Raw genomic sequence first — 14,022 nt, 5'->3', positions numbered from 1 at the left:
ATAATTGTGAGTCTGCTTTCAGATGTTCCCAGTGATCCGTGTTAGCTTTGAAAGGGAAGAGGGAAATTTCAGATTCTACTTTGCCCTTTGCCTGCAGTGACATTTCCAAAGCTTATGACAGACTGTTCAGATGCTTCACTTGCAGCAGGTCTATTCTCAATGCTCACATGACGACCCTATTTCTGTCTGGTCCCAGCCCAGAGGGAGGAAACACACCAGAGAACCCAGGTTTGTTTTTTAGAAAAAATACTTTATAAATCATGCAGTCGGTCCATGTTTTTCAACACAAACAAAACGTCCTTTCCACATTGCATGAAATAAGCTGACACAAATCCATAATCATACTCTTTAACAGCAGTGTGTAGCTCTAATGTGATCTTAAAACTAGTATTTACACACTTACACTTCACATGAAGCCACCTTAGTTAGCGTTCATAAGCAGTAAAGCGGTTATAGTAAGCAGAGAAAAGGCAAATGCAGAGCAGTGTATAAACATGACGATACTGATACAGCAACACTGATGGAGGAGTTCCCCCAGTGCTGCAAAACGACATTGTATTAGGAATACTGCTTCTAAATGCTAACATTGGCTCCCAGAGTGAAGTGCTTGCATTTACACCTAAACTAAGTAATAAATATGATAAAATGAGTCTATTGTTCCTTTACAAATGAAGATAAATATGTTGCCAGCAGGTCTGGAGGCACTCTGTGGGTGCTGTGTGTTGGACAGGTGGAAGGTTTCAGGTCAGCGGACTCATCACGGAAAGATCCTGATCTGAGCCCCATTTTATCAAACCGCTACAGGTAACATGCTGGTTGTGTGATGGTAAAAGCCATTTCTGACTGAACAATGAGCTGTTTGCTAATAATAATGATCACGGTGCACTCTCTGAATCAATGTGTTGCATTTAAACATTCAATTTCTCTTTTTTAGGTTAGCATTTATCAGGGTTAGTATCATTTTCTCACGGTTTTGTTTCATGATCAACAGAAAGTCTTGCCGCACAGTTGTATTCCCTTGCAGTCAATTCCCTTTTTATTGATTTGTATTTGCCTACAAAACATATCACCGCTAATTCAGCACAAACTAAGTTACCTTTAAATAATCCTTACATGCACACAAACACGTGATCCTGCAGAACCAGACACCACTGAATAAACTATTAAGAAGTCCAAGCTTCGCTTTTCCAATTGGCTGGTGGGACGCGGTTGACATTCATAATTAACTGAAAGGTGCCAGTGTGAAGCAAAGCAACAGTAGGGGTGACTGAGCCAGCATGTGCAGGGCTACGCCCCTTTACATTCTCCATAGAGCTCGCTCTTAGTTTATTTTTACTGGGCTGTGAGGGGTCAACACTGAAGGAGAACCACTCTGACATCAGTCAGAGGTCAAACATGAAGCACATTTATGACCATATATGGAGGCTGCTAATAACATGATGATGATGAATGAAGCCAAAGCTGAATTGCCTAACAGTGCATTTCCTGTAGTGGCCACTTGAGGCTGGCCCCAGAAGTGAGCCAATCCTCATAGACTTCCATGTTAAAAATGTTGAAAACAAACTTTACAGCAAGACAAAAACATGTTTACAGCCTGGTACAAAAAAAGAGACACTTTAAATGAGTGTATGACTTGTTCACTTAGAGAGTAGCTACTTTGAAAGAAGTTGTGGTCAGTCAGGGTCCACTACACCAGAACTGTGACTGAAGATGGAGCCACTTAAGCACGTAATGTAAAGCTTTTCTTTAAATCTAAAAAATCCTAATAGCTAATCTGCATAAATCAGGAGTTAAATAAAAAACAACACTACAACCAAAAATAATTGTCATTAGTTTGATAAAATGAGCTCCTGGCTCCTGCCTAGCAGCTGCTTTGGGCCCTGACATCAGCAGTGGGTTTTACACACTTGCTCGGCTGCATTCGGCATGACTACAACACACCGCTGCTATTGCACACTTAAGCCCAAATATCTCCACCTACTGCTGTTGAAATTGAAAAAGCATTTAAGTAATGATAGAAATCCAGTGTCCACCCACACTGAAAATAAAGCAGCACAGGAGCTTAGTCTGTCAGGAGTTAGACATCCAGCGAGTGTCTAATATGCTGGCCATGATACAACATGTTGGTTTGTTTTCAGAATTTCTGTTAAAACAGGGGATTCATAACAGTCTCTGTGCCCCAACATGGGCACATGGCAGGACTCTGCTCTACCTTTGGTACAAAGATATGGGATTTCAGTGGTGTTGGTTCTGACTTCCATTACTCATACTACACTATTATGGAGTTTGCCACAAAAAAAAAAGAAAAAAGATTTAGTATAAATGCCAAAATACCAGGATGTTCTACAGTATCCAGAGGGGGTACGGAGTATGTGTGTGCTTTTCTGGCCATTCTGACCTACAATCCCATGCCAGATACAGCGAGAGGGTCAGAGTTCAAGGTGCAATGTTATGGCACAGTATGTCCCAGCTGTGTGCACACTATGTACTTCAGTAAAGTGCATTTTGGAAGGCAGGAAAGCTTTCCGGCATTTGGGCATTATTAGTAACCTTGTGCTTCCCTGAAACTGCGTCACTTTGTTTTGGCGTCACTACATCCTGTATTGTCTCTCACTGGGACCTTTTTTCGTCTTTCTTTATGTATTTCATTTTTTAAATTTTATACTTTACATGTCACGTTGCTGTACATTCAGTGAATTTCTTCTGCTTTTATTGTGATGTTGGTCTAATGCTCTTCTTTGCCTCTGTGTTTGGAATATAAATGAAGCTGCCTTTCCATTTCCATTGCACTAAAAGAACCATACGGGGTGAGAAATGTTCAAGTGGTGCTCATCAGCAGACTAGGCTAGCCACAATAAATGTTTGCTTTCACAATCCTCATTTCTGTCAGTAAATATTGAGAAAAGCCCTGCGTGTTTTGACACAGTGCACTGCAATGTCTTCAAATGTGCGACCAACAGTCCAAGACCAAAAAAAATCTTCAGTTTCACAATCATTTTGACAAAACACAACACAACACACACTCAACCAGCTGGAGCCTGTGTTTTTTTTTTCTTTCTAAAGCTGCTTTTCCATTCAGTGTCCAGAGTTCCAGGAACTAAACTGTTCCTTCATACAGATTAGCAGCAAATTAGTCCATTTATAAATAGGTGACAGTTGGTTTAGCATTAGACTATACACAAAAAAAAGTCCAGTAGTTGGTGGTAATTCAGTACTCCAGAGTACGCCACCAATCACACGCCACACTCCCCTCTGACGTTCCTGTACTTTTGACAAGTGTAAGCAGAAACCTTTTCCTCTGGAACTTAACCTACACTCTGGTCCATCTGGTGGAAACACAGCTTACTTAAAAAAAAAAAAAAAAAGGTTTAAATTATTCAGCAGCTTCCGGAATAATTTCAGTCATTGTCTGGCTCCAGCTGAACTCTTTGCTTTCCTGTGTCATGTGTGAAACTGAATATCTTCATGTCTTAGACTGTTAGGTGCAGGTAAATGTAATGTTAGAGAATCTGTGTGCAAAAGTAAATATCTAAAATATCTGAATAAACTCTGTATGTTGCAGCTCATCATTGCTTTGTCTCCGTTTTCAGTTGTGTGCCTGCATCCCTATAGCTAATGTGTACAGAAGTGATGACGCACTGGCCTGACGCACCGTGGGGCCTCCATTTGACCTGCGGGCTCAGATTCACCACCAGATCAAGGTCTGATACAGGAACCTGCATTAGCACCAAGGTGAAAATCAGCTGGAGGATCCACACCAGCTTTAAAATCTGACACAGGAAATGGTTTCATTGTTGTGAGAAAGGCACTTTCAGTTGGAACACAAATAGTCTCTCTTCGGGCTCTTTGACGTTGTTGTTTGTGGGTCCGTGTTTGTGCAGCAGAGGGAGGTTGTCGCTACGTGTGGTGGACCTCGTGGAACATGAGCTCGCGCGGGATGGGCGTCTCGGCTCCGTAAACACTGGAGGCACGCCGCTCGAACGCAGAAACCATCTGCTTCACCACCTGATCGAAGAACACGTGAGCGAGCTGAGAGTGGATGAGGGAGCGAAATTCAAAGGAGATCTGAGGAGGAGGAGACGGTAAAGTTAGCAGCTGAGTCTCTAACTTTGTGACTGTATGAAACTGATCCAGACATGCCAAGATAAGCCAACACATGATCACAGAGCACATTCTCACATAGTGGACATTTTCCAGTATGTTGCCCTGCAACAAGCTGTTTGTACTTACAGCAAAATCCACAGTGCAGGTCCGGGGGTACCCAGGGAGGCCAGGGCTGAAACGCCACATCGTCTCCAAGTGGTTGAACAGTTTACCCTCCGAGCACGATGCCTGAAAAGCAACATGTACACGTTTTCTGCGGTCAATCAGCAACAGGAGAGACATTGCATTTGTGAATTGCTTAGAGCAACAACTGTGACTTTACAGCCTCAGAAAACACTGCAAACACCCTCTGAGCAGCCAAACAAAGGAAAAAGAATTTCCAGCTGAACTTTGCACCTAATCCCAGCTTCAAAGACGGCCTGTTTTGACTAGGGTGATATTAACAGTTTACACTCTCACACCCAAAAAGTGTGGAGTGCTTCTCACTCCAGCCTGAATGATTTTCAGTCAGTGTGATAGTTCACCAAGCAGTGCAGGCTGTTCTATTTACATTTTACAGACATTGAATTTAAGGCTGATAACCCTGCCTCGCTGAAAAGAGCAGATAGTGTTGCAAATGTCTCTCGCACCTTTCACACCTCAGAGAGGTGCTGTCTGAGTGTTATCTTCTAATGATATTCACACCCACCTCAGCCTTTGTTTGTTCAGCTTTGCTGAGGTGAGACAGGGGCAGGTATTGTCTCCTCTTTTTTCAATTGTTATTCAGCTATTTGTGCCAGCCTTCACGTCTCTGTGACAGCCAGCTTTTTACACCCCCTTCTTGTGTGGCCAACTTTCCATCACATGTTGTGTAACGACAACAGGGATAAATAATGAACGAGAGGAAAATATACAACGTTGCAGGAAGACGTTAATTGGAACTTAACACAGACAGCCCTTTTCCACTAGTACCCACTTGGCTCGACACGACAGGGATTTTAGGATTCTCCATTAGGTGGCAGTACCTGGTACAGGGTAGTTTAAGTAACAACTTGGTCAGGCTTTCAAGCAATCTGAGGCAATCCAAAAATGTGACAACGACAGACTGTGTGCCACGCATTGGCCAGTCAATGGCGTCTGAATCATTAGAGCACTTCTTTCACAAAAATCAATACCACCATTTTTAAAACCCAACAGCTGCAAAAAAACAAAGCAACACAGTGGTCCCCAAGTCTGACAAAAAGCAATAGATCAACCATCATCCTAATGTGTACATTAGGTGGTACTCCACTGCAATGGAAAACGACGGTAACCTAGTAGAGTCGAGCTGAATAGGCACCAAGAGTGTCTCCCCAGCACACCAGCTTAATCTGTGACGTCGATCTAAATGAATTTTTCATTCTTACCATTTTAGTCTGTTTCTTTTAGATTGAGTGTTTTCCTTTACCTACTCTGTGTTTTCCTAATAATGTCACAGTACTAACATCAACAGTGTTTTTTAACCATGAGCTTGAAGCAGTATCTTACCTTGACCAGGTGAGGGCGTACTGTAGTGACGAGGGAGGTGTAGTTCTCCACTACAGGGGGGAAGCCCACGGTTAATTTGGCCTTGCAGAAGCCGGATCTCTTGAAGACCACCTCAGACTTCTTGCACCAGGGAACAAAGAGGCGGTAGTTTTCCACCTCAGCCACCACTTCATAGATCTCCTGCATGGAATACCTGCAGGGACACGGAAACAGAGAGAGCGAATATGTTAACGCAAGGCTGCACGTCACCAAGGAGATGAAGGTCAGCAACTGTGTGACAAGACACCAACCACAATACAACAGCGTCGACCCAGAAAAGGCTCAAATAGGTCAGTAAGGGATGTTGGAATAAGGGCAAAAGAAGAGCAGTAAAGCACACAAAACAAAAGTTGGAGGTGTTGAATGACAGACACGTACAGACACTGTGTTACATAATTCCAGACGTCCAGCTGAGGGAAAATAGCTGCCAGTGCCCATGTCTATTTATACAAGCAGATTTAGTGAGTATGACCTCTCTGAGGAGCACAGGAGGACATTTAGTGCGTCACACACACACGTAGGGTACAGATACAGAGACCAGACTCCAAACACTCACTGGTACATAGGGCATTTCAGAGCAGCTGAACGCACCGCATGTTGCCAATACTGGAGATCACTGACATTGGTGCATTATATCATATTTTGGAGCTTCAATTTCAGCCCTTGTAGCCGTGTGGTTTGGTTACATTTCATCTCTTCTGCAATGGACATAAAAGCTCAAAGTCTGATTAGATATCACAGAAAGACACTGAGAAGTAATTATGGATATTGATTAAGATTTTCTCTTTGTTGGTGGCATTATTGATTGTGCTCATAGGTCCAGTTCTTTATCAGTGCCATTACTGATTTCTGATCATTTTGCTGTGTGTGTGTAAACCTGTTTTTCAGCTGTTTTTTTATCTATGAGTCAGAGCACAGGATAGAAATAGAAGTCAAAGGGCTCGCGCGTGACTCAGGCATTCTACAAATCATGACGTCATTGTTTAACAATGTGCTACCGCCAAAAATCTATGTCAGTTATGAGAGGAATTAGAAAGCTTGGAGCCATTCTGATGGATGAATAAGTTTTTCCATCCTTTTTCAAAAGCTGCCTGTGAAACTATTTTTAAGTTTTCAGGAGGGTCAGAGTATTTCAGTCAAACAAACACAAACAGGAGCTAAATATATATTTTAAGGACTTTAAGTGGTTAAATACAAGCTGGGGAAAAAAAACACTCGCAGGAGAGAGCTGAAAAAAATGTTTCTATACAAAATACAAGTTTTTGCCCGCAGACACTGTCTCCTCCTCAGATAAAAATCCTGTCCAAACGTGTCTTGAGGCAAAAAATAAATTAATTTAAAAATAAAAATGACAAAAACACTGTAAGTGGATCCAGACTCACCCAATGATGCGTCTCTCTGAGTACTCCTTCCTCTTGGAGAAGGAATCTGCGAGGTTGAAGAAGCTGCGTGAAGGCAGTGTGATGGGGCGCCCTGGCACGGCTGCACTCAGCAGTGGGTGCGCACGCATCATCAGGATCCCGCATGATGAAAGGTATCTGATGACCAAACAAAAAACAACAAGTCACCAACAACGCAATAAGCTCTCAGAAAGCAGAGGAGACCAGGGCGCATCGATCTGTTGTTCTCAGTTTGGAAAGTTTGTGTGATTTGACCCCAGTCTAACAGCAGAGATCAGAGAATGGCCAGCACAAGCAAGTTTTGACACAACATTGACATTTCATTATTCTTTAAATTCCTTTTAACACAACAAACAGGGTGTGACTGTGTTTGGTCTGTGCTGCCTGCAGTGGGAAATACTGGACTGTTAAGTACCCACAGCTCATGCCTCTCACTGTGGGTTCTTCTTCATCTTTACTCTTGCTCAGGCTAAAGCATACAGTGAAGCACATGTCATGCTCCTGCACCAGACTGTGGCCTCCCTCGTAAAACGATAAAGAATGTTAGGCACCCAGAAACATTAAGAAAAACTTTTCTTTAATTCCCCTTCTGGCCTAAAAAGCCAGACTGAGAGACAACTGTTTCCTTCTCTCCATTTTGTACTGTGAAAACGTTCCAGTAGCTGCTGTTATGACATCAAGAATGTTTTTAACTCCTTTCTGGATCAACATTCTGCCAGCTACTCAAAAAACTGCTGTTTCTCATCCAAAAAGGTCTAGTTTTTACCCAAACAATCTGAGGCCACAGAAAGCTGCTTAATGACAGCGAGTAGCCTCTGAGTTTTATAAAACACCCCAAATTCTCTTTTTCTGTCAACACCCAGGAAACAGCCATTCTGTTTAAAGAACTCAACTGTCAGGGGATAAAGTCTGCAGGGACTCGGTGGTTCCATTCTCATGATGGCCAGTTGACTGACACGTGCAGTGTCCAAGGTTCTAGTTGAAAGAGAGCTAATTTAAACACGGAAGGTAGTATATAACTATCACACTGTCTGCAATACAAAGAAAGCTTCCAGGTGGAACTCGCATCCTGGAGTTTCTGTTCCTGGAGGCTTCAGCATAAATAGATCTCTGACAGGAACTGTCTGGGTCACAGGAAGGAGTCAGTTGAAAAGCCGTTTAAATGTTTGTGCCTCCACTCTTGAATGTGTTTTGTCCTCAGGGTGCACAGCTGTAATATTTTTCATAATCAAGCTAAGCGGGACAGGAAGTCCTGAGCTATACCAGCATATAACCAGCTAATTATCCTGCAGTACCTGTAAACATAGACCAGCCCCAGCCATTATTCTGGAGAGAGGAAACTCGCCGTGCCTGCCAAGCATTTGTCACTCAAATACAGATGGCAGTAACGTAACAAGTTCAAGGACACTGATTTTACTTTAAGCTTTGGACACCTTGATCGCTGTGCAGCTCTGACCAGAGCTGACTACAGGAACTGTGCTTACTGTTTGGCCCGAGGGGCCAGACAATGGGTTAACTGTATATAAGAGGAATTCCATGAATTCTGGGGGAGGAAAACTCCACTGCCTATGGCCTTATGTCCATCTATTTTACAAACATCTTGACATATAGTGAACACAAGAAAATTACAGTTGATATTCAAGTTTCTAAAACCCTTGAAGGACTGGTTTGGTTGAGATAATTAAGTGTTGGCTACACTTAATTAGCCAACATTTAATTATCGGCTAATAAAGTGCAGCCAGCAATTTTCGATTGAAACACAATTAAAACTAATTTCATCATCAGACAGTGAGGGGGAGGGTCTGTGCAGACACCTTCGTGACCAACTATCCATGTGACCCAGGTGGGAGACGGCAAGCAGACTTTAAAGAGATAGAACAGGAATGACTTCTCAGCCATTCGATCTCCAGGTCTCTGTGTCTGCATCTTACAATAATCAAGATCTTAGATTAGAATATTTTCTCACTCGTCTACAACTATTTGAATGAGTGATCTTTAAAGTCTCTTTTGAGACCTAAAAAATTTCTTTGTTTGATTTTTCTGTGGGGTTTTTTTTTGGTTTGTTTTTTGCAGTAAATTAAACATGATTAGCAGTTCTAGGCAGCTGATCACACAAAAAAATCATTAACTAGTAAAATCAGTTAAGTCTTTACATACACTTCCCCCCCTTTTCTCATTTCTCAACATTTTTTTTCCAGGCTGTTTTCTTAGACTGTTAAGACTGTTTTACACCTCACTGACTGAAAGGCTCGACTTGTTCCAACTTGTCATAAATATCTGTGAAACAATTCATGATGTTAACTGACGAAAAACAAAAAGGGTTGCTAAATGGTGATAAGAAAAAAATATGATAATTAGTTCATACTTAAAGTGGACCTACATTTTCAGCTTCAATTTTTTGTTCTTAAACAACTCAGTAGATCACAATTATCCCTGTACATCTTTCACAGGTACAGTTACACATGTAGTTCATCCTCTGTCTCACACAAGCCTTTTAGCTGAGTTGGTTTAGTGTAGCTCTTTTCTTATGATTGGTTACACCCTCATAAATAGTAGTCTCTTTTTTGTTAAGAGCGAGCGCCTGTAAATTAATGACTATATTTAAGATAGATACATAAGATGGAAAATAAAGGAAAAAAAATGCTATGTACCCTATAATTGCCCTACATTGTTCGGTGATTGATTACTTGTACGCTATAAAGCTCTTAACATCACATCACCATTTGTTTCCAGCTTCTACAATGTGATGATTAGCTTATATTTATGTTATATCAATATAAGTAAAATATATGTGGACTGTGGACAACCACAATCCACATATATTTTCTACTTTAATCAACTCTACAATTAATCAAGTATGTAATCCTTCCTCAAGGCAACATGTAGCAGTAGCTTCAGAGAAGGTTGGATCAGGTGAAAAGCCTGCCCCAGCTCTCCCATGACACCATGAATGGGACAACTTAAACTGGCTCATACCCTTCACCACAGCAACTTAACTAGAGATCCTGTTACTCAGGCATAAGCAGCCTGTAGGGGCATTTTCATTGGCCACTCCTTAGGAGTGTGTCTAAGAGGGGTTTTTTGGTCCATTGCGGCTGGCTGTAGCTCTGTGTTCCAGAGTACCCCTGCCACAGCATGACGGGAAGCAATTAAATAACACATCGATAATTACAATAAATTTAATGCTTTATCAAACTTTTTGGTGTGACAATATAACAAGTTAAATATGTGACAGCAATCTGCTGTTATCAGCTTAAAGTGATAGGACTTTCCTAATACCAAGAACACCAATGATTCTACACAGGTTTTAAGAATCAATAAACCGAGTCTCAACAGGCTGTGAAATAAGAAGCATAAAGGCCTGTTTGTGGCACAGGTGTGCAACAAGACTGACTCACAACTGTCAGAAAAATATGCCAGCAATTATAAGCATTCAAGGAGCTTAGAGGAATACAATTCCCACAGGTATGGAGTTTTGTAACCTGTTCCCAAATGAATCAGGTTTTCCATTCCCATAGTAACTCACCCCACACTGCATGAAATTCCAATGTACCCACTGCCCTTAAACAGGAGCCTATTCACTCCTGTTTTACTACCTGAAATATGATACACCTGACCTCTAAATGTATCCTGGGTACAGGCGGAGAATGGCCCAGAGCAAAAGGTGAATGAGACACCTTAAACTCCACAAAGGTGGAAAGCAGAATTAAACCCAAACAACAGACGAGCTGGACAATGAGTTCATGGAAGTATACAAATACACTGAGAAACTAATTAAAGTAGCACACTTTGGATTTGTTTAACACTTCTTTAGGAAAATGTAGATAAAAGCATTATCTTGTTTAATTTTAAGGGAGCAGATAATGTGCTCTTGTTTAGGCTAAGGTAACAAGTAATGTTACCTTGTGATGAGTAAATATATAGGCCATATACAGTAGCAGATGCTCAGACTAAAAATGACCAAATTTTCAAATAATGAGGTCGGTGTATGTATAAGTACACTGTGTGACCAAAAACCTAAGACTTCAGACTGCTCTAAACTTAGAATTTCAGACAGCCTGACTATGGTCATCTCAGGCACACAGCTCTGGCAGTGAGCACAGAAACCCCACCCACCCGCAGTTCAAGCAGAAGAAAGACGACTTAAAGGAGGGGGGTGGGAGATAAAATGGCTGAGATATGGATTGGGGACTGGACTAAGACCAATATAAGATAACTAGCTGAAATAGAAAAAAGAACCTAGACTAATCATCTGAAACACTGTCTGCTTAGTGACAATACGGCTGTTGTATAAACAGATAATGACTGACAAACAGTAAACTTAATATAATATATGCATCCCATGTGAGACAATAATTGGTGAAAAGCTGCTACAGGTTCTGGTGATGGTTTCATTTACCAAATGGGACTTAACGATTTTAGGAATATTTTCAGACTGTACCTGCATGTCGTTTTTACTACACTGTTTTGCAAATCACAGATAATCGATGCTAATCGTTACGATGCTTCTAAATTTTTATGGTGGGGATTTAAGTATGTAAAGTTAAAGGTTTCCATGTCTTCAACTTGGCTGTGCTATCAGCAGTGGTGGGACGTAAAAGAAAAAAACCCACTACGCAGACATAGTAATAATTAATGAGCCTGGTTTATAATCAATACATAAATTATCGCGCATTTTTGTAAGTTTACGCTAAGACTGTTGCTCCCCACATGAGAATGCATATAGACCAGTAAAAGAAACTGAAATCAGCTTTACTTTTCTATGCGTGAAAGTGAAAGAGCGACAATTTAATGTTTCAGTGAATATAAATTATTATGTAATGTACTATGCGGCTTATCACTGCAACGTCGTGGCTGTACTACATTTGCTATAAGGTAGACCAATACTGCTTTTACTCGACCCTCATTTCACTACTTTCTACCATCTACAGAGATGTAGTTAACGAATCCAACGAGATTCTTGAGTCAAATAGGGCCGTGAATCGTACAGCGCCGCAGTGTTTAGCTACCCCGTACCAGAAGTTTAACTTTGGTATAAATGCTCGTTTTAGAGCTATGTCTTCATATTTTACGCCGTCTCGTTTCAGGCAACAACTTGAAAAAGTCAAACACTTTACCTAACGTTGCTTCTGTTCTGGATATCCCGGTTGGCTGTGGACGGTAACTGTTTTATGCACTCAGCTACTTTCCTCAAGTTCCGACCGCATCTCGCCATCTTCTCTTCTTCTTTAACGGCTTTGTTCACTCCCTCGCTATCAACCAGTTCACAGGGAGCTCAACGCGCAGTTTGGCCCGACCCTCAACTGGCCTAACTCGCTTGCCATTGGACGACCTGTTGCCACCGAATGTTTTTTATTGGGCGGTCCCGCCGTTTGTCACGCCTACGTATTCAGGTCAGGTCAGAGCTCGCACGCGCATAGAGTCACGAGTTGTTGGCTCGGGTTGCACTACCGGCCGAGAAAACCGGGTGAAACCTGTTTGTCTTTGCATATCAAAACTATCAATAGTTCAACGTATTGACCTGTCGGCTACACTACACCTTCTTTGTTGTCATTCATTCCTGCTCTGTTGGGCAAATTTGTTAGAATACAGTTTCTACTATTTTTGAATAACAAAGTGAAAGAAATATTTTTCAATTATTTGCAGTAAGGAAGACATTGAAAGTGAAAGTGAACAGGTTTCTGTCTGTGTGCTTTTTTATTTTTATTTTTTAAATCTTTTTAAAAATGAAAGGGGAGCTGTTTACATATACATCAATTCAGGGGTAAATTATGAAAATTTCTTTGCTTATCGTAATACATTATGTTTGTTTTACTAACATGTAAGCTACATTATTTATTATTATATATATGAATAAATATTGAAGGAAATAATATATGCTTATCGGCACTGGTGTTCTTATCCAAAATATATGTTATAACATGCACTTTAGTAAAGTTCATGAAAGTTTAAAAAAAAAGTTCAGTGTGGTTTCAGGTTAAACACAGAAACTGTCAATTGTATAAACATTTCTCCCCAGTCAGGGTTGTTTGTGGACACTTTGACGGCATCATTATTATCCAAACTTTGCCTTGTGTGTCAAGTACCTCACAGCTGGTGGTACAAGTTTTTCCTGCAAGGACATGCATCTTCTGGCATCTTTCTGCTGAGTCACCAGGTAAAACTCAACTGTTTTAAATCTAATCAGTCACTTTCCCCACAGCTATATTCCTCATCCTTCTGTCATGTAGCTTCCTTTTCTAATAACCAAAATGCACAGCTGGGTCCTGAAATTTCATTTTCTGTGAAAAGGAAAAAGCTTCACAATTAGCTCCACAAGTATTGTCTGTAGTAGATGGACTGCTCTATATAGCTTTTCTACTCTGCTGGAGCACTCAAACTCAAAGCACTTTATACAGCATGTGCCATTCATACAAGCACTTTTTTCTTTGTTTCCCAACATTCAGACAGATTCATACTCCTATGCATCTGACAGAAACTCTGTGTTCAGTATTTTGCCCAAGGATAATTGCCATGTGGCCAGGGATCTAACCACCAGCCTTAGTGGATGACCTGCTATACCTTGTGAGCTACAGCCACCCATGCAGTGTTTTAGATATAGGTCCTCTAGCCAATAGGAGCACAAGAAAATCTAAGAAATAACACCTGGGCATTTATGAGAAAAGGACTTAAACTATAATCACAGGTGTTTTGTGCAGACATTTGGGGAAGAAACTTTACCAACCATACATCACTTTCAAAGAAGCTAGTTTCACATGAAATACTAGGTAAACACAGATGTTAGTAATGTTGGAGGTTAAACGCCTTGACTTGAAGTTACGATTCTGAACCAGGTGTTAGAAAAGCCATGTTTACCTACTGCTGCTGCATGCCAGAATAGCCCCTGTGAAAAACAAGTCTTCTAATCAACAAAACCTGTCTTATTATCCTTTTCACTTCTGTGGCATACACAGTGAAACTACAGGCTTTTTGG

General features: G+C 41.1%; 1 protein-coding gene across 1 annotated transcript; it reads right to left on the bottom strand.

Annotated features, from left to right (window-relative positions):
• Positions 1 to 1,008: 1,008 nt before the first annotated feature.
• LOC146500311 (coenzyme Q-binding protein COQ10 homolog B, mitochondrial-like) lies at positions 1,009 to 12,345 on the bottom strand. The gene is made up of 5 exons (XM_085136140.1): positions 12,167 to 12,345; positions 7,032 to 7,187; positions 5,611 to 5,803; positions 4,231 to 4,332; positions 1,009 to 4,065 (listed from the first exon to the last, which is right to left on the bottom strand). Exons 1-5 carry the CDS (start codon positions 12,262 to 12,264, stop codon positions 3,898 to 3,900), a joined length of 717 nt encoding a protein of 238 aa, XP_084992266.1. The 5' UTR covers positions 12,265 to 12,345; the 3' UTR covers positions 1,009 to 3,897.
• Positions 12,346 to 14,022: the final 1,677 nt, after the last annotated feature.

This window comes from Neolamprologus multifasciatus, chromosome 16 (genome assembly GCF_963576455.1).
Source record: "Neolamprologus multifasciatus chromosome 16, fNeoMul1.2, whole genome shotgun sequence".
Classification (NCBI taxonomy): domain Eukaryota; kingdom Metazoa; phylum Chordata; class Actinopteri; order Cichliformes; family Cichlidae; genus Neolamprologus; species Neolamprologus multifasciatus.
This window is presented reverse-complemented; position numbering and strand designations above follow the sequence as displayed.